Here is a 21844-nt window from a genome sequence, read left to right as displayed (position 1 = left end):
TTAAAAAAAATTTAATTCTTTAAAAATAAGTTGACAAAATAAAATTTAATACTTCTTAGAATTAAATTCGTTCATTGAATCAAAATAATCATTCTAGCTACGTAAAGTAATCAATTCATGATTAACTATTTTGAATGTTTCGGAAAAAGTCTTGCTAAAAATAAGACTACAAAGTACAATATTTAATTATTAAATGGAAATTAGTAGGTCCTTTCTAGCTAACACATGTTTTTGTGTCACAAAATCAGTGTCTTCAAGTAAAAACTAAATTTGTAAATTAAATATATTCATCTTAGAGAAATTGATGACAAACGAAAATGAAAACCTAGAAATCTTCAAGGAGTGGAAAAAAAAAACAATCTTTTTATATCGTAATAGTATAAAAAGTCGTACAATGCACAAATTTTTAATATGATCAGATATATATAAATATAATTTACTCTCTATAAAATCTTTAAGAATACAATTGTAACAATTTTATGATTCTCTATAAGAATAGAATAATATTTTTGAAATATTATTTATTCTTAGTATATTTTATATTTGTTGTGTAGATTTTGTTATCTTTTTTATTATTATCTTGTGTACTCTAGTAGTTTAGGTAAATAGATTAGAAATCTTGCAAGTATCTTGCTTTCTAAGATACATTTTGTACTTCTTTTATGAATGCAATGCAACATATATCATTCAAGACAAATATTCTTTATTCTCTTTGTTGTAAAAAAAATAAAAAATAAAAAAAAAGGATTATCAAAGACACTTAAATACACACAGCAAGTAAAAGAAATATTTTTCATATATAAACTTCTCTATCCTATTAAAAAACTACATTTGATTTAAAAAGTTCTCATATTTAAGATCAAATGTAGCTTTTTCTAGACGGAATGTTAAAATATACTTTCTTCATTCTGAAATACTTGTTACATTACGATTATTGATACTATTCAGCATTTAAGTTTATTTTATATATTGTGGCTAATGAGTAAGAAATAATATAGTCAAGTGAGATATGGTTTGAATCGTCTAATCACATACTTTCAAGTTTTATAATATTAATTTTTATAATTTTTAGATGTGCATAATCCAATATATAAATGATCAAAATAACGCATTAAATTACGTAAAAAGTCAAATATAGTAATATGTTAAAATATAGGAAATATTAGATATAACATATTATGATACATTGATCATGAGCTCAAATTGACATGGTGGATTGTTAACCAATAACTTTAAATTTATTATCTAAATTTTTTTAAATTAAATCAGCCAATTTGTTATGATTGTTAGAATTTTTTTCCCACATAAACTTTCCCATTTCTTATGAACTTTCTAATTCAATACACGTCCACACCGGACTATTTTTCAATAAGTAACACTTATCTTTAAAACTTGTTATATCAAAAATAATAAACGTAACTATTAAAAGAAATAATAGGAAAATTTCACCTGGTGATTTTGAGTTTTTGGCTTTTTTATAAATATTTTTTAAATTCGCGTAGTGACCTTAAATTTTCAATTTTTTCATGTGGTAGACAAAATGTTAAATTTTTGGTTAAATTAAGTATTTATTTCGACTGAATTTTGAAATATTTGGTCAATTAAGTGATAATGACGTTTTTTTAAATGTCATTACATTGGGTAAAAATAGCGTAAAAGTTAACAAAAAAACTTCTCTTTTATATACCACGTGAAAAAATTAAAAGATCACGGTCACCACATAAATTAAAAAAAATTTATCTACCACATAGAAAAACCAAAAATTCAAGTTCATTAAATTTTCCAAAATACTACTCTATTATTCTACAAGAATGACAAAAGGATTGTCCTTGTTTTGCAAAAGTAGTCAATTGATTGCGAATACTATTTGGACCAAATATTGGACATGGAGGAGTTAAATCTATTCCCATTATGGTTCTTCTCACTATCTTTTCCCCCTTTAGCCTTTCAATGTGCTCCACTTTTATATATCAATAATTAATACGGCTCTTATTTATTTTACTTTGTACACTCTATTCGATGCAATATTAATAAACTTTATATTAAAACGAATCAAATGAGATCACACATGACTATATTTTAACTTATAGATTAATAATAATATACATTTTAAGAGTGATAAATAAATAGTGTACTAAAAATAAATAGGACACCTAAGAAGAATAGGAGGGAGTAGTAATTAAATGAATTTTGTGAATTTTGGATAAAGCTAGAGATGTGTATATTTTTATTTCGGGTTGTTCATAATAGAATGACTTATTAAATCATCTAGATTTTTTATTATGTGAAGTTGTATATATCTAACCACAAAGGTTCTCTCTAGATGAAAGTCATTTTACGTCAATGAACTGATAATAAAATGTTATCGTTGTAGTTAAAAAAAAAAAGCTTCATCCAATTTTTTCGTTGCAGAAATCTTTCTTATGATAATCTTTCTCAAATCGAAAAACTCTTTTGCCACATCCTCCTTTAAGGATATGAATTATTTTTTGACCATATATACATACTTCTAGAATGTGGTCGATGTAGTTAAAATAAGCATTTGTATTAATTAATGTGTTTACATTCCGTCATTGATAAAGACATTATTATTTGTAGTTGGCATCTTTTTTTTTAAATTAATAAAAGATCGCTTTCAGCTTCAATCCAACAAAGATTATTTAGAAATGGATAAGAATTGAATTTGAGTGGTGTTCATTTGCTCATTTGTCCAACAAAAATCACTGAGTACAACATTTCATTGGTTGAATGGTAGCCTTAACTCTTTAAGATTTAGAAACTTAATAAACTAACCCGCTTTTTATCAAATAGTGATACTATAAATTTCTGTCAAATATATCATCTTATTTTCATTGTGATGAAGATTTAGTAAAAAAAATATTTTTTAATGTATAATTTTTTATTACCACCTAACACCACATCTACAAATGATAATATATTGAAATAAAATTTGTGAAGCAAAATGAAATAAAAGATAGAAGCGGAACAAGCATAAATATTAAACTTGCCAAGAGTTTTTCTTGCCAAAATTACATTAACTTTTCATTACTATTTTCAATATTTAATATTGACTATTAAACAGGTTATTAGGGTTTTGTACATTTGTGTGTATTAAATTTACACAAATTCTCATTTAAGACATGCCTTATCGTGAGACGGTTTTAAACTATACTAAATGTTATACTAAATAGTCCAACTAAATCAATCAAACACATGCAATTTCGTACTTAAAATACTTAATTTAATTGTTTAATGTTTAAAACGTCATTTAAAATGTTGAAATTAACACGTAAGATATTAAAACACTAATTTAATTCTTTTAAATTTAAGCTTCTTATATGAATTTGTATCACAGTGAGATCAACTAAAACAACTCACAAATATAACTAATGCTAATATGCATCAAAATATGTTTTAATACGCCAATTTTTTTTTAATATTCATATAATTTTACAATTAACACTTATGAATAAAATTGAAGCTTTTTAAAGTACATTTTTTAACTTGGTTTGACTTAAAATTTCAGAAAATACCAAATTCTAAGGGGTCACTCAAAGTGCAATGGACAATTTCCGATTTTTTATGATGTATAAATCTTTTTATAATGATTAATGCAGCAAATACTTGATATTTATGATTAAAAATACTCAACATTTATGTTTTCAATTTGTATAACACATTTTATATACTCCCTTCTATTTCAAAGATATTTTCTACATTTTTATTTATGTAATTTAATTATTTTGAATCAACTAAGAACAAAACTTTAAAATAATACATGACACTAAAGTCACTTCTTTATAATCTTCATTCTGAAAAAAAGTTCTTTATAATCTTATAGACGAAAGATAGTAAATTGAATGTCCTCTAAATTTTCCAAAAAAAATTGTATCTGTTGCAAAATTATTATTAGAAAAATAAAAATTGGTTTCAAAATTGGATTATATATAATATTTTATAAAACTCTTACTACTAATTTATATGTAGAAAAAATTAAATATTTAAGATTGAAATTTGACATTATATATTTTGACTCCTTTCTTTGTCAAGATGTTTTCAAGATGCATCATCCATGGGCTTTTCCTTAGTAGTGTGACCACTTTATTATGATGAAATCATGACCCTTTATTACTCCAACTTTGAACCGACGTTGATTCAAAGTAATGTCCCCCACTAAAGGTGGTAACATTTACAACATAACCTCTAAAGAATCTCCCACTTATATTCCCATCATGTTCTCACACGTGTATATTTAGGAAAATATTTTTAATAACATTTTTTGAAAATTATTTTGAATGGAAATTACAAAGTTTTTATGCTTTTAAGAAATTTTTTATAATAAATAATAATAATGATATTGAGAATGAATATGTGAAGAAAATTTGAGCCTTTTATTTGGAGGGAAATGATTGCAAGTAATTAAAAAATTCTTTTCACCTAAGTTTTTATTATAAATGTCTTGTTATTACAATAAAAACGAAAAATATAAATTTTCAATAAAAGAAAAAAAAAACTATATTCCTCCCATTCAAACACCCACTACATTTTATACATTATGTCATTATTAGGTCAAAGTCTTTGTTAGATGCCTTGAGTTTGGGCATATAGTTATGTAAAAGGTATGATTGTAGTTTTGTTTGGAAGCAATAAGGTGGCATTCAAAGAGTAAGAGTTAAGCTTTGGTCACAATAGATAAAGCCAAGTTGGTTTTACCTTTAAAATTGACGATTAAAGATAAGTCGATTTAGAAAAATGTTCCAAAATTTTGATTTTAGACTCGAAAACCAACTTGGATTTTCTGCCTAATCAATAAAAAGGCGACATAACTTTTCTTATTTGAAGTGCTTTTATTCCTTGCTCTATTTTTTGTTCTTTGCTCATGTAAGTATAAGCGGGTATACTAGGGGTATTATTTTGTGTTCTACTTGACTTAGGACACCTAGAAACAACGATCTTTTTGATGCAGTGGTAAGATTGGAGAATTTCGTACAGACAAATAAAAAAGGGAAAATAAATCATTTTTATTGGCGGTAAGAATTAATCTCTTATCCAATAAAACAAAAGCATTTCTATCAGTAGGTTCGACTCAAAATTCTCGTACTAGATTGTTGTAATATTTGCAAATTAAAAAAAAAACAATATAAGAGCACTAGAGGTGCAATATTGACTGACTTTGAATTTTTTATGAAGCTAGACTTTTGAAAAAAACCTATACTTTTTACTTATAATATTGTTGGACTAGAGTACATAATATATATGGATTTTTTTCAAAATAAATAGAGAATTTGACCACTTTAATTTTGGTTGCTTTTCGCACTATAAGTCTTAAAAGAATAACATGCATCATAATTTTACAATTTTTCTTCATTCAATGTATCCAAAAAGATATAATTGGTGACAATTTTGGTAGGCCATATTCTTGCATGCTTATTAATGCCCACTTATTATTTATATCATAGAAGAAATTTCAAAAAATTTATGAATTTAAAGTTGATTCATTATGAACACCCCAAATTTTAAAGGGCTTCAATTTATTTTCATAAATCAAAATAATTCAATTTAATTTTCTAAATTTTAATTCGCAATCTTCACCTATTCCACTCTAGTCTGTCTTGCATAAGACTATTTCATTGTGAAATGAGTCCATATAAATAGTCTATTAGTAAAAAAAAAATTAAAAAACAATTAACATTAAATTTTCATTTGTACATGAAGCAATTTTTTTTAAATAATTTAGACTAACCCAATTAAAATCATTTCACAGTAGAATAATTTCAATAAAAAATTAATTTCTCTTTATACTTGTCTTTTTAGTATAGTTAATGATTACAAGATTTTTCTTTACTTATCTTTATGATAGAAATTCAATTTTCATTATCCACATAAAAATTAAAATTTTCTATTTTCTTGCAAGTGAGATTCCCTAGTCTATTGCGAATCCCATATAGTTGTATCGCATGAGTACAACTTTTTCCATTTTTTTGGATTCCAATTGATATTCCATTATTAATTTAATCAATACCCATGATTTGACTGTTTACCTAATTATTTTCTGATCACAATGGGAGTCAAATAAAAAACGAGAATAATAGCTAGTTTTCAATGATGGCTGATTATATTTAAGTCAGCTTTAGAAAATTTATGGATATATCATCGTTTAAAACTTAATAATAATATCATTTAATATTTACAATAGACTAATCAAACCACTACTCAAAATTTCTAGAAATCATATACTCCCTCTCTGTATTTTGTATTTGATATTATTATAAGAAATATTCATGAAAATTTAAAAATAAACCTTTTAAATATAAAGATATTGTTGGGATGAGTTATCCCACATCGATAAATTGAAAATGATGTGCACACTTTATAAGCTATTAGAGACCTTCTTCCCATTGCCATATGGTTTTGGGATGGTATATATCTCCTTGGCTTATGAAGTGTGTGCACTTGTGTCCCCCCGTTAATATGCTGGCATTCACAATAAGTTCAGCCTAATTTAACAGATATTATTTTATAAAATAATAAAATTAATAGAGAAAATATAAGAAATATATATATATATATATATATATATATATATATATATATATATATATATATATATATATTATGAATTATGTAAAAAGTAAATGAGTCTTATAAGTGAGACCGACCCTAGGCAAGAGCAAGAAGGGCCTGTGCCCAGGGCCCACTAAAAAATTAGACAAAAATTGCCTTTATATGTATTGAACTTGAGACCTTGTATAATTAATATTATGTACTTAACCACAAGCCAAGATGATATTAATGATAATTGCTACCTTGGTTATTTATTATTGTACCATTAATGCATGATTATCAATCAAAAATTAGATAACATAGAGCTCAATTATAAAACTTTAATTAGTAATTAATAATTCTAATTTTTTTATTGCTTTTACTCTCTAAATTTATTTTTATTATTTTTTAACTTGTTATTTTTTTTTTTGTAATGCATTTTTTGATGAATGTTTGATTTGAGCAAATCAAATTTATGGTAGTTAATTTTATTTTTTTTTAGTTTTATATGATAAATAAAATTTTTTTATTAATTTTTATGTAGTCCTTTTACAGTTGTAATAGACCAATAAAAATATTTTATTAATTACTAGTAAATTTTTATAAGATCATATTGGTGTGTAATATTTTTCGATATTATAAAATTTGTATTTATTAATCTATATTTATATATAGTTAGGGTCCATAATATAATTTTTGCCCCCGATCCCTAAAATCTCAGGGCCAACCCCGCTTATTAGCAGAATATGAGAGAATATAATGAACAATCTTTTTGCTTGGCTCTTTAGACTTTAGTTGGTTGACTATCCTTGATTAAAAGAGGACCAACTTTTATTTCAGCACCTGCATATTTTTCGAAGTTTTCAGTGCATAAATAATTATTAACTAATGCCTAAAACAAATCATGCATGTATATCATTGGTGATGATGATAGGCTAATAGCTAGCTAGTCCATTCTATTAATAATAATGTTATGGATTATTCTTAGTAATAAAAAAAAAACAAAAATTTCGGTCTCATATGGATTCAATTCTTACCATCTTTAAAAATGGCTAATTCTTTTTCTTCCTTATTTATGCAAAAGGTTGATTTTTTAGGAGCATTAACCAATATACAATTGTGTCTTTTAGAGTTTACTCCTTTTGAATAATTTCTTCTGAAATGTCTATTATTTTATCCCTTTGAATTAGCATCAAAGAGAAATGAAATGTCTTATTAGAAAAAAAGTGAATAGTTGGTAATAAATAAAAAAAAAATATTAGTTTTTTTATTCCGTACTAGCATATATAGTGATCTAATTGGTGCTTGTGAACCAATACCAGAGGAATAACACTTGATGTTGTGATATCCACTACTATCATACATACTCTTTAATTTGTGAAAAATCATGGAACAAGGGTATGGTTCTTAAAAATACTATATTTGTATTACTATATGCATGAGATCATGTTTTATATATAAAGAAATAAATTTCTTGATATTCCGTTTTTACGCATCTAAATTTCTACAATAAGAATGTACTTCATATTTTATATGTCAGAGAAGTGAGAGAAATGCATAGTTGGCAAAGTTACGGTTTTAATGTAGATTGACTTTTATTTTCTCTATAAATATTTACTCACAATACAAGTATGACGTGAGAAACAAGGTACTTATTCGAGTAGAAAGTTAAGAGAATATTGTGTCTGTACCAACAAAAATTTGCGCTCAAGACGGAATTTTAATTTTACAGCTTAGGGTACCTGGTAGTCTTCTCACAAAACTATTCGGGTGACGGATTGTTTCAGAACTATTTCTGGTAATTTAATCACAGATTTAGAAATACAGACAAATCAAATTATGATTTTTCTATATATAGAAAGTTTCAACATGGCATTACTTGATCAAAACACTATCCTTCCCACCCCTAAATATCCTACAGGCTAACCATGTAAATAGTTTTTGTATGAATGACAAAAAATTTACAATCCTCTTCTTTGACCAGAACTGCTTGCAATGTCCGAAGACGATATCTTCGATCAAGCAGCTCTTACGCTCTGAAGACGATTTGGATCTTCATCCTAGCTCGATGCATTTACAGCCAACTTGATTGATTTGCGAAAAAAATATTGTTTTTTAAGCTGTCCGGATCATGAAGCCATAAACAATCTCAGGGGCATTTCGCTCTCAGTAGAATTCCTTGGTGGAGAGGGAGATGATGACGACGACGATGATGGTGAGGACATCGGTTTCGGGTTTTCCTCATCTCTATGGTCACCACCGTCTTCCTCACCTAGTACAACTACCCCTCCAAAATGAACCCGCTTCGGACTTCCTGGCTGCACTTCCACCCCAGATGTCCTACCCACCTCATTCCCGTTCCCACTCTCGATGACAAAATTAACTCCAACACCGTTAGTAGCGGCTGTATTGGCATCATGAATAGGAATACTAAGAACACCTCCGTTATTACCACCATTGTTGATGGTGGGCCCACCCAAAGGAATATCAACATTAAGGTGATCATCACCAGAAGGGCCACAACAAATCATCCTAAAACCACAAGCACGAGAAACAATGCGATAAAGGATTGTAAGGAACCAAAAGAACCAAGGAAAGCAGACTAGAGAAACACCGATGATGAGGTACCAAGAAGCTGTGTTGGGTGATGGTTGGATCATATAAAGCACCAAGAATATAGCGCCTGAGACAGTAAACACGAAAAGAAGTAAAGAGATGACCCATATATAGCAAATCCTAACCTTCGGATTCTTCGGTGCTGCCATTGTACGGAAATGTCAGAAGATAAAAAGAGAAGAAAAGAAATTAGACTTCCTCGAGAAGAGGTGGACAACAGAAGTTACATTTCTCAGCATATTACGCCCCGTCTGTTCGACATTATAGTAATTGCACAGGGAAAGAAAGAAAAGGAAATAGGAAAGAAGAAAGAAGGAGGTGAATGAGAAATTTCGTGGGAGGGTTGATGGGTTGATAGGGTACATGGCAACACGATATGAGCAGAAATTGGTGTGATCATTAAGAGATTAGCAAATCAATCATCCTATGGATGGTTGACTTTATGACTTGGTTAAACTTTAGTTTTTGACAACTGTCTAATTATGGGTCAGCAGTATATGGTTTTCAACTTATAATTGGAGCACCAACTTCAGTTGGGCTACATGCCCAACATAATTTATGCCTCTCAAAGAAGCTGTCCATTCTGGGCTGAATGCATTGCCATCTCCCAAATCAATCCCGGGAAAGTAAGAGTTTGCTAGGCGTTCCCTTAGGGCAATATAAGGCATAAATATATAAGGATTCCCTAAAATGGTATTAATTTTTATTAGTTTATGACAGATTTGGAATGATATATGAAGACAGGAAGCATTTATCATTTCAAATGAATTCATATTCCTGCATGAACATTTTGTATAATCACATTCTCAAAGAAGACGTGCACAACAGAACAAATATTTCTATAGCCCTCAAGCATGAAGCAATAAAACATGTCATGATAATATCACGAGTAAGTTGATTCACAAAAATGGCAAATCATGCTAATATAACAACTAAATCGATTTGCAAAAAAATGGCAAGTAGATAACTAATTCAGCAGTCACGAATAATTACTTAGATACATCACCTTTCTTTGTGCCTTAGAATTTTCTTGTTGCTTGCCAATGACGAATTTTCTCGGTTCAGAGCCTGTTGTTTCAATATTTAGGCATAGCCCAAAAATTTATAGCATGAGGAAGAGCATCTCCAAGAGTCCAGAAAGGCGAATCAGGTCAATTTATCATATTAACCGAAGCAGGTGTCATGGACTTTTGAATTCATCAATTTAAGTATTACTTACATTTGCGACACATTGGTTCATATACTAAGATTTGATCGTCTCTGCCACCGAATCAGACACTTCCTTTTCAGGCTCCACCAAGACAGAAGACATTAATTGACGTCTACTCTGCTCTTGCGCTTGTCTTCGGTTAGTTTCCAGGATGATCATGAGAGCAGTAATGTCAGCAGAACTTACCCCACCAACTCTGCTAGCTTGGCCAATGGTCTGCGGCCTTACCTGTAAGAAAACAACACAGCATATCAAAAACGTGCCTCAAAACTAGTGAATACACTTTTATTTTACCTGCTGAAACAAAGATTAGATCATTAGAATACACATTCATTTTGAGCTAAATAATTGGACATGGACAGTACAGGAAGATGATTCAGGCTTGAGATCACTAAGTTAGAAAATTAAAGCAAAGTTATATACAGTAATTGAATAACATGACTCTCCCAAAAGCTAAATGAAACTGCAATTATTATTTTCCAGATGAGTTCTGCTCTCCCTTTTCTCCTCTACTTGTGGAACCGGTAATTTTCTTTCTCTCCCTATCTTCTAACTAGTTCATATCATCATGTCTTTTCCTTCAAGAATCTTTCAAACAGAATCATACCACAATGTCTGTAGTTCCGAAAAAACATAGTGAAACACAAGAATCAAATTCAATGCTTAATGATTTGCCTCCCTCTCTTAAACTAGAGATATTGCAAATAAAAACCATTGCCATGAACGGCAGGTCTTCGAGAGATGGAAAGTCTACCTATTATCCGATTTCCATGGATGTGAAGCATGTAATTTCCTCTACTTAGGAGGAAAGATGGAACAACGACAAACAAAGAAGCTAAAACGTTACATGGACAATAATATAAATTGGTAATTGCAAATGGGAAATGTGATATAACACAAAGCAGATGAATAGAACTCAACATACAAGGGATCTGATCAATAAATTAACACAAATTCTTATTCAAGACGGTCTCATCGTAAGACATTCTTAAATTAGACTAAATAGCCCAACTAAATTAAATAAAACATCCACTTTCGTACTTAAAATACTCATTTATTGTTTAATTTTAGATATGTCCGTCAAAATAATCTCGACTATGACTCATTCGTCAATCTAATTTCTAGTGTTTATTAACTCAAAATATCTTGTACTATTAGAATAACCTTCTCATAATAATCAAAAGTTTTATCTGTCTTCGCAAAATACTCTAAATTTAATTTTTAAACAACATAATTTGGATTAGTATGAGAAGATTTCTCCATTGGTATAGAATATTTTGAGTTAGCCAATACTATGGATTGTTTTGAGCGAATGAGTCATAGTTGGGATTATTTTAACAAATTTTCCTTGGGTAAATGTTGCCTTGTTCAAACCCACCCCATCCAAATACTACTAGCCCTGCGCCCCTGGATTCACCATTCAGTGTTCACCCCATGCTAATGCAACTATTAATGAAATGGAAAAAGTAACCAAAAAGAGGGACTCATCTTCGGTCAACGCTAACATGGCAATAAGCCAATAACCTAATCATAAAATTGAGGGCATCTATTTCCTATTTAAATACCTAATATAGCTTTTAAACAGCTATAGTAATTCAATATTTCCTTCATTCAAATATCAAATGTCTACTCTATTAGAAAGTAGACATTGTAATTTTGATAAACCTCAATTAACAAGTGAAGTAGAATACAAGTTGTAGACAGGGGGATTTTGAGGTTCATAATATGCAGTGCATCTGTTTACTATAACATCTTCGCAATATAAATCTGTATACCAGATAGACAAGACAAGTCAGTTGCCAATAAACTGCATTTAACAGAATGTTTACTGTACCGTACTCTTACTATACCTAACTCTATTAAAATTTAACATTACGAGAAATGATGTAAAAGAAAACACAAACAAGGGATTTGTGTCAATGAGATCAGCTCAGTACTAAATAAAGATCCATTCTGAATTTCATCTCCATGATTCAAAGATTTCACCTAATCTTTAGACAAGTGAATTCCAACGAGAATCAAAAGATCAAACAGCTTTCTCTAAGATGCTGCAGATTTCAAATATCAAAGCCAACATACCTTGGAGAGTTTCTCACGTGCTTCCCGAGACAAAGTGGTCATTGAGTAATAATCTAGATTTTCTGGGAGAGGTTTGTGTTGTTTGTGAACCATCTACAAGTGGAGCAAAGATAAATCAAGAACATATCTAGAAATAAATTAATGGATGACAACACAAGTAAAATGTTGCCGACACGTTTTCATCAAGACACGCATGCCAAGGGCATCCAAGAAACGCACCTGTTGCAGCTGTTGTTGCTGTCGGATAATGAACCCCTCATACTTTATATCAATTTCTACACATTCTTTTTCAATTTTGGATAGACACTCATTTCCAAAACCATGCTTGTCTAGAAGTTTATACTCTATGTGTGGCTTTTTAAGAAGACTCTCTAATGTTGACGAATCCTTCACTGGTTGACCAGAATATATGGAAACATCAGCAGCCAGATCACCACCTACAAGTAACTCAAAAGAAGAGAATCACTTACTTAAAGATACACAGGGAATTTCTCTATAACTGTATTTCAACCAGTATGCACTTTTTTTATTAGATCTCTTTGAATTTTACACTTTAATAAGTTTCATCCGTATAATCAGAGAAAGTGCTGTTTAAGTATTTAACAGGTAGAGCAAAAGAATCTGTCTTCATTTGTGATTGACAGACAAAAGACGACAAATTACTGCCGAAAAAGGACATAACTGGTCATTTTTAAAAGGGAAGTCGATTCTAAATATCATTAAGTGTGCTATGATGTCTCCTATGGAGTATGCTTCTTTCTTGTAGCAGGTTGGGAAGTTATAGGTTCACAACTTTTCAGGAACTGAAATATTTACAACATGCAAAAGGAATTATATTTCCCTCAATAAGACTACCCGAGTGTATCTCAAGAAAATGTTGCCAAAACTTTTACAAATTCCTTCTAAGATTTGGCTATAACCCAGCCCTCAAAATAGAAAACCTACGAGAAACGTTAAGGACTTGAACCTGATATCCTGATCGATTTCAACCGATTTTTCTCTTCAGAGATTCTTGATTGCTTAGCTTGGTATAGTTTCCAACGTCGATCATTAATTAAACCGATTTCATAGCCCAGCGATGTAAGACGACTATCAGCATTATCAGCACGAAGAAGCAATCGGTGTTCTGAGCGGCTAAATGAGAAAAACAACATACCAAAAAACATAAGAGTCCATTAATTTGTTTGTACTACTAAGATTTAAAAGTGCCGAATCCATATAGTCCAATGCTAGTACCTTGTTAACATTCGATATGGTTCTCGAAGGTCTTTGGTTACCAAGTCATCAATCAAAGTGCCAATATAGCTGCTTTCTCTCTCAAGAACAATGACGGACTTGCCATCTGCATGCCTCGCAGCATTTATCCCCGAAATAATGCCCTACAAACAAAAGAGAAGCAACTCAGTTTTGGGGGATTATTGGAGTGATCATGCTATTAACTTATTGGAGTGATCATGTTAATAACTCAGGTTTCCCTAGTAAAATATATAGGACTTCGTAATTAAGCTAAGCATGCTCCTTGCATGTGTTGAGTGCACAATGTATAAGAAATGACATTAACTTTTCATTGACGATTTAAAGCGGCTTTAGACAAATAGTGATGTACTCTTACTGAAGTACAACTCTTCTTCATAAACCGGAGGAAATAGGGGAAAAGATTAGGGGAGTGAGAATTTGAAACCTGTGCAGCAGCTTCCTCGTAGCCAGTTGTTCCATTTATCTGACCAGAGAAAAAAAGACCTTGAATTTTCTTGGTCATAAGAGATCTAGAGCACTGGTGAGCTGGCAAATAATCATATTCCACTGCATAAGCTGGTCTCAGCATTGAACAGTTTTCAAGTCCAGGTAATGTTCGCAGTAGTGGTAGCTGCAGTCTCTCAGGTAAACCAGTTGAGAATCCCTGCAAAAAAAATATTTATTTGAATATATACAGTCAATTTATGCAAAAGTTTAAAGATGTTGCCAATCAAAAGAAGAAAAGATAGAACAAAAAGGTAGAAGAAAACAACACACAAAATAAGAACAAACCCTTCGAAAATTGCATTGAAATTTGTTAAAGAAATATGACTATAGGAGCAGTAATTATGAAGATCAGCAAAAAAAGATGTATTGCATCTGTAGATACCATCAGTTAAGCATGAAAATGTGGGAACATCCAAAGGAAGTAAAGCATCAGTGTAGACATGACTGCAGAAATACCTGTACATAAAGTTCAGGTACAGTCCGGCCCTCCGGTTCAAGAAAAATCTGATGGGACTCTTTGTCTTGAAATCTAACAATCTGAAGCAACAAACAAGACATGGTAAAATGAGATTTTAAGAGAATTCAAAACATAGAAGCATAGTCTTCATATAAACAGAACAAAAAGTTGAAAAAGACAGAGGGGATAAATAGCATCTCTACAGGAGTAAACATATATCCTGCCATAAATAGAACAGTAGCCATGCCTGCTGGCTTGCTGTAATATGGAATTGGCCAAAAACGGTCCTATATTACAATTTTTCACAAGATAATGGAGCACCCAAAGGTGCCAATTCATAGTTAATTCTTTTGAATTCCCTCCATTCAAGCAACCTACCCCTCCTGCTCTTTCAGCACACCATTTACAAAAGTAACTTCTTCTTAAGATATCATGGCAACAAAATGTGATAGGAATATTTTTCCCTAAAAGAGAACCCTACACTATCTACTTTAAGGAGATTCAAATTGTTTCACTACCCTGTTACTACTGTATCTCTTGTTAAAACATCCCAGAGTAACAAAGATGAGATAACAACATAATTCCGCAAAAAAGGGCAATCCCAACAAGAAGCACATTGACCTAAAGTGGTCATAAAGGCATCTCGATAGTTTCTAGCCCTTACAACAATGTTGATCCAGAAAACTTTCTTTCTCAACACTTCAAGGAGGCTTCTCAATTGACAATACATATGTACAAACAAAGTATCATAATACCAACCCATGATCTCAATTCCCTGTGAATTCAATGGTGTCAGTGGTAAGATTATCCATCTTTAGACATTTACGACTTTTAACTTTTAAGTTCTAATGAACTTACGGAAAACAAGGTTATCAGGGGAGGATAAAGAGCTTCATATGACTTCAAAAGCTAGTGGTCATATTTATTAGATTCGCTCACCAAACTCTAGCATTATTCATCAATGGTATGGAAGAACTTGCTACTAATTAATTCCTTTCTTGTCTACTGGCTCGAGGAAGGGAGGCGTTGGTATTAAAAGCTAGCAATCTGCATGTAAATGTTAAGTAGATTTTACCTTATCCTCAATTGAAGGGCAATATCTAGGACCTTTAGCTTCAACCCAGCCACCATATGTTGGAGTTTCATGCAAGTTTTCCTTGATCAGCTCATGAGTGATCTTTGTCGTACGTGTCAGATAGCAGCACATCTGCTCCCTTTCAATATGAAACTCAGGGTCAAAGGTAAACCAGCTGACCTACAATAACGATTCATAAATCAGTGCAATTTCCTTTACGTACCAGCAAACCAAAAAATGAATGTGGATTTACTAACTATTGCAAGCAGATGCAATACATCAGCAAAAAAGTCACATAAGGTAAAAAAAGTTGATGAAATTTCCTCTTAAAAACTTGCATAATAAAACGTACACATAAGATTTAACAACAGGACCTTTTCATCTCCACGCTGAGGTTCCAATTTGGAGAAGTCTACAGTTCGAATGTCAACACGTGCAGGAGTCCCTGTTTTCAACCTATCAGTTTCAAACCCTACAAGTTGAAGGTTTTCGGTGAGTCCATGTGAGGCTGACTCCCCAGCTCTTCCTGCATCCATAGAGGTTCTGCCAACCCATATTTTGCCACTCATGAAGGTCCCAGTTGTAAGAACAACGGAAGGTGCATAGAAATTCATTCCAAAGAATGTCCTAACCCCTTCGATATTATCATTATTCCCAACTATGATATCTGTCACCATAGCCTCTCTAATTGAAAGGTTATCTGTGCTGTGAAAGTAAATCAACTATAGAAATCATTATATAAAACAATAGAGCTGCACACAAAAGCATGGACACATTGTCATTTGAAATGTGCATATTTCCCTTAAAAAGAAGGAATGTCAGTTTTTTTTAACTTCTATCTATTACATAAAAGAATGACTAGGCAGTCTCTTGGATTTGCTAAAACAAAAATGCACATTCATTTAGTTCGGAACACAATTTCAACAGGTGAGGGAAACAAATTATATCCATTACATGCCCAGGAGGGGATTTTGACAGCTCTATAAGTCATAATTTAACCAAAAGCTGAACGCCTTACAAGCAAGAATAAGTGAACAAACCATCACTGAGTTGAAGAAAACAGGCATAACATAACAAAAAAGTTAAGACTAATTATTACAGCCTTACAGGTAAGATAAAGTTCTCAGTAATCATCACAGATCACTCCTCATATTCTGACAAATCACTGTCCCTGAAGAATAGCTCACAAGTTAAAACTTACTTTTCCACCACACTCTTCATCAGCATAGAATATTCCCTCTTATCGGTTTGTGCACGCAATGCTCTGACAGCTGGACCTCTGGATGTATTAAGCACACGCTTTTGCAGATAACACCTAAATGCGAACAAATACAACGCTTACAGCTTGTAAATATATAGAGTGAATAGACACACATATGAAATAACTCACAGGCTCCCCAAATTTATAATGTGACTGTATGATTCTTTCTAATAAAAGAGAGACACAAAAAGAATAACATTTTATTACCCCAAAGTTAGTAAGTGGCTAGCACCGAAGCGGGGTTTGAAATTCAGATGTATGCAACCTTAACGTTGTTAGTGATAACAAAAAGGTTATTTCCGATCAACCCTTGGTAGAAAACATCATCTACAACTTCACATAAATAAGAAGTGCACATGAATTAATTAGCCATTTAAATAGTCCTTATAATCCAACGCCAAAGAGCTATAAATCTTTAGCTGCATCATGAAAAACATAGTCATGGGCATGGCCATTCATACTTTCCAGTAGTAACTTAAATTTTTAGATTTTATATCCTTTAAAAGAAATTACATCTGGTGTCTCACTTTCCATATAATTTTCCTTCAAAAAAAAAATTACCTATCAGTAATTTTTCCCATCTCACCACCAAGTGCATCCACTTCATGTACAAGCTGTGATTTTGCTGGCCCACCAACTGCCGGGTTGCAAGGCTGCATGCAAATTCTCATTTAAATTTACCGCCAGCCAGGTAAGACAATAATAGTTGACAAAGAGTAGTGAACATTGAACCGGCAGTAAATCACAAGGCAGCACTAAGCCTTCTCAATAATCAAAGAGCAAGATTGATAAAAGAAATGAAATAAACAAAATTTATGGCTGAAGCTATACAAAGTATTATGCATTGCTGATGGAAGATTGGCAAATTCAGGTACAACAAGTCTGAAGAAATAAGGCTGAAATAACCATCAATGCACTTCTCTCTGATAATAGAAGTCAAGAAATTCTATATAAATGCATTGACAAAAACTCCACATCCCATAGGATAACCAATAACAAAAAAAACAACATCAATTCATGTCCATTTTGTGGTAAAATGTGCATTTAAATACACTCTTCTTCGTGGTTTTGTTACATGCTACAAATAAAGCGTAAAACACTTGAAAAAATGATATTCCTTGAACTTTGGCAATTAAAATAACTGAATCTCAGTTACCTTGAATTACATCCAATCTATACACATTAGAGAATAACCGAACTATATGTATCTATTTCAGTGCACCAAATAGTTAAAAATCAAACTATTTTCAGTCATGAAATTTTGTATCAACTCTGAATTAACAAAAGGCTGAATCAAATTTTGAATGGGCCAACATGAACACAATTTTTTTATACCCACCTAGTTATCCATAGAAGAGACGCTGCATGATTCCATAAACACTTCTATGTCAGAATAGTTACCTGCCATGCAATTCTATCAATGTTTAGCGTGAGAAGAAGAGTTCTTGCCCCTAAACGAGCAGAAGCAAGAGCAGCTTCACATCCAGCATGTCCACCTCCAACCACAATCACATCATATACTCCATCAACTATTTCAACAAGAACACCCCATTAGAAAATCAGGGGAGAAAGTTGTCTCAAAAGTGATCAATCAGTGTTTATCTAAAACAGGTAGATAGAGTTCTAACCACACATATCAAAGACAAAATTTAAAGATAATTTTACATAAAAAAACAACCTGACATGAGAATTCGCCTAAGAACATAATGTAATTGATGCAATCCTCTAATAACAACACCACTCCTTCACTTCAAGAAGCATTCTTAAACTAGATTTGCCTAATTAACCGGTTTACCTCGTTAATAGTTACTCTCGAACTATAGTCAAATCCTGTCTACTTCCAGTAGCACTTTATAGGCCCTAACTTTATTAACTCTAAGATTTTCTCTAAATGCTAGAAAACACAAATATAAGCATACAAAAGACCAATATATCATGACCATGGTATATAATTACAAATTCAACCAATGCTGCAAAGCTTAAGTAATTCCTTGACACATTGTGGATTACAAATTATAGCATCATCGTTCATCAACCACATAGGAGCTCATTTCTTGATCAAGTTCCACTTCATATAGTTAGTAACATTATTTAAGATAATGATGTACTCTAGTTTGTAGAATAAGCATGCCTAATCATTATCTAAGCACATATAACTGCTAACAAACACAATACACGGCATCAATTCAAATTCTATTTGAGCTGCCATCATGAGATAAAAAAGAACTAAAATACAATAGCTTTATTTCCCAGTTGCATAGTTGCTAGCTAAGATAAGCCTTCCCGAGTTTCTTTGCTAGGCACTAACTGTTGAGTACTTAGTGCACAAGAAAAGTAACCCTAATGCAATTCGATGGCAATTCCGAAAATGCAAAATGAACACAAACTGTTTGTGAAAATGCCTCATAGAACAAAATTAAAAAATGGCAAAGCACACACATATTAAATTGAAGTAATCGATTACTCACCGCCATGACTAGAAGCTGAAACAGTGAATTTCCTTGTGGAAGTGAAGGACAAAAGATGGCGCTGACGAGGACGATTGGAACGAAAGGTGAGATGGCGAGGTTTCAAGAGTAAAGGCGATCGGAAGTGATTTGAAATGGAAGATGTAAAAGGAAAATAGCGCGTAATACGACTGAATTGAATAGTAGTCATCTCCGCCATTGGAGCAGAACGAAGCATTTTTTTCTGGTTTTCTTGAGTATTATAAGTACCAGTCTGTTTTATGGAGTTTCCATGGCCTCGGTAAAGGATAAGCCCGGGGAAATCCGTTTTAATTTGTTGAACTTCTTCAACTTTTTTTTAATAATACTTTATTTATTAATAAAGGGTCATACAATATATAATTTAATATTAATAAAGCTATAATTATTGTGTATAAAGTTTGACAATTTTAAACTTCTTCAACTTAGGAATACAAATATCTTTCAAATTTATTTTCCTCATATAAAAAATACTCGTCTAATTAATTAAAAAATTTGTGTAATCAATTAAAGTGATGTAGGAGTAGTTATTTAGAAATAATAATGAATATAAGACTAATAATGATGGGTCATATTAAAAATTAGAAATGGATAATTTTATTAAAACGAAAATTTTCTCTCATTATTTGAAAACTTAATTTCAATATTGTGCAGTAGAAAAACTTAATTCTCTCAATAATATTTTTGACATTTACTTCATCTTAAATACAAAATTATATAATAAACAAGTATTAACATATCTAAGAAATGCCTTTGGCTCAGTTGGTCGGTGCTTAAGCTATATATTTGAGAGGTTGCACGATCATTTCTTGTGCACCATGCTTTTTGCATTCTGTTTCTTTATTTCAATTATGAGTAAAAGCAAATTTTGGTAAAATTATCGAATTTTTATGAAATGCCAGTGCTAGCACTTATGTAAAATTTTTCTACATAGTAGCATCCAGTTTATGCCTTATCTAACTGTCGTAGCATTTTTGTTAAATTCTACAAATTTCCGTTTAATTTACCATTTTGACGTTTCTACCCTTATTAAGTGTTGGTTGTTGTCTTTATAATTTGCCCTAAATCATTTTTATGCTCTCAAATGTTTAATTCACCATTTTAATGTTTAATTCACCGTTTTATTCATCAATGTTCTCAAATGTTTTGGTCAAATTATAAAGACAACCGCCAACACTTGATAAGGTTAGAAACGTCAAAATGGTGAATTAGACGGAAATTGACAAGAATTTAACAGAAAATGCTACACCAATTAGATAAGGAATAAACTGGATACTACCATGTGGAAAAATCTTACAAAAGTACTACCACTAGCGTTCCATGAAAGTTCGATGCTACCATATGGAATTTTCCTAAAAAAAAAAAAATATGTCTCATGTGCACGGTAGAGTGAAAAATATTTTTCACTACTATATAGATAGGGAATTATGTTTTTAAATTGTAATATTAGGGGAATAAACTCTATTAAAATATATCAAAATGAAAAAATATGGCAAACCGAGTAAGTGAGATGAGTATTCTTTGTTTTTTTAGTTTAAGGGACAAAATGAGAATTGAACACTAGTTCAATGCGTCAGAAAAGTGGTATATGTTTTAACTAAAATAATACCTGATATAATTTCTATCTCCATACTTTCAACACTCCCATCTGTCCATAATTTTAGCTACATTTTCCATTTTTGATCGTTCCAAAATTTTAACTACATTTTCTTTATATATAAATATAAGCCTCACTTTCTACCTACCATTAAAGCACAATTTCAACCACTCATTTCACTTTTTTCTCTCCTTATTCATACTATTTATTATAAAACGTTAGTGTGTATTTTAACAAAAAATATAGGCTTGTAACATGTTATAATAAACATATGTTTTTATATGATTTGAATAAATTTATTTTGTCATTATGTTTTTATATGTATAACTATAAATAAATATCAACACTTTGACAAGTGCATTAGCACAGTCATAAAGTATTTCTTTGTTTTTCTAGATGCACATTGAAATTACTTATTTTTGGAATGTGTTAAGGATAAACTAAAAAAAATATGGACAAACTCAAGCACCTATTTGTTAAATTCAAGCGAGCTTTTCGTAGTCATTTGCCTCTGATCCAATTGGGAGATCAAATCGAATAAATTATAAAAACATGAATTTAATTATTCAATTTATTAATCATCTTTATATACATTTCTAATCCCTTTTGAATTGTTGATTCCCTTTTGCGTTTTGAGTCATCTTTATATGAAATTCTACTCCGTTTACGTTGATCTTCACTTATTTCGTTACTTGACTAGTTTTAGAATGTGCTTATGCATTTTTATCTATTTTAGATAGTTTTTAGTTGCACCCCATTTTCTTCTATTTTCCTTCT

At 31.1% G+C, this 21844-nt stretch overlaps 2 protein-coding genes across 2 annotated transcripts; both read right to left on the bottom strand.

The window, feature by feature from the left end:
- Window positions 1–7749: 7749 nt before the first annotated feature.
- Window positions 7750–10302, bottom strand: LOC130828398 (uncharacterized). The gene is made up of 2 exons (XM_057694366.1): window positions 10166–10302; window positions 7750–9226 (listed from the first exon to the last, which is right to left on the bottom strand). Exon 2 carries the CDS (start codon window positions 9201–9203, stop codon window positions 8673–8675), a length of 531 nt encoding a protein of 176 aa, XP_057550349.1. The 5' UTR covers window positions 9204–9226; window positions 10166–10302; the 3' UTR covers window positions 7750–8672.
- LOC130828397 (uncharacterized) lies at window positions 9978–19774 on the bottom strand. Its single transcript, XM_057694365.1, has 13 exons — window positions 19453–19774; window positions 18386–18513; window positions 17546–17637; window positions 16925–17038; window positions 16098–16428; window positions 15724–15903; window positions 14648–14728; window positions 14130–14348; window positions 13685–13827; window positions 13416–13582; window positions 12668–12885; window positions 12449–12541; window positions 9978–10597 (listed from the first exon to the last, which is right to left on the bottom strand). The coding sequence occupies exons 1-13, from the start codon at window positions 19667–19669 to the stop codon at window positions 10403–10405; spliced, it is 2178 nt and encodes a 725-aa protein (XP_057550348.1). The 5' UTR covers window positions 19670–19774; the 3' UTR covers window positions 9978–10402.
- Between the last annotated feature and the right edge of the window lie 2070 nt (window positions 19775–21844).

This window comes from Amaranthus tricolor, chromosome 12, assembly GCF_026212465.1.
Source record: "Amaranthus tricolor cultivar Red isolate AtriRed21 chromosome 12, ASM2621246v1, whole genome shotgun sequence".
NCBI lineage: Eukaryota > Viridiplantae > Streptophyta > Magnoliopsida > Caryophyllales > Amaranthaceae > Amaranthus > Amaranthus tricolor.
This window is presented reverse-complemented; position numbering and strand designations above follow the sequence as displayed.

Excerpts from the sequence above, each read along its gene's own strand:
- LOC130828397 (XM_057694365.1), bottom strand. The coding sequence starts at position 19,669 with ATGCTTCGTTCTGCTCCAATGGCGGAGATGACTACTATTCAATTCAGT. Across the intron at positions 12,542-12,667 it reads AGCAACAACAGCTGCAACAG|ATGGTTCACAAACAACACAA; the intron begins GTGCGTTTCTTG and ends CTCCACTTGTAG. Across the intron at positions 10,598-12,448 it reads CACGTGAGAAACTCTCCAAG|GTAAGGCCGCAGACCATTGG; the intron begins GTATGTTGGCTT and ends GTTTTCTTACAG.
- LOC130828398 (XM_057694366.1), bottom strand. The coding sequence starts at position 9,203 with ATGATCCAACCATCACCCAACACAGCTTCTTGGTACCTCATCATCGGT.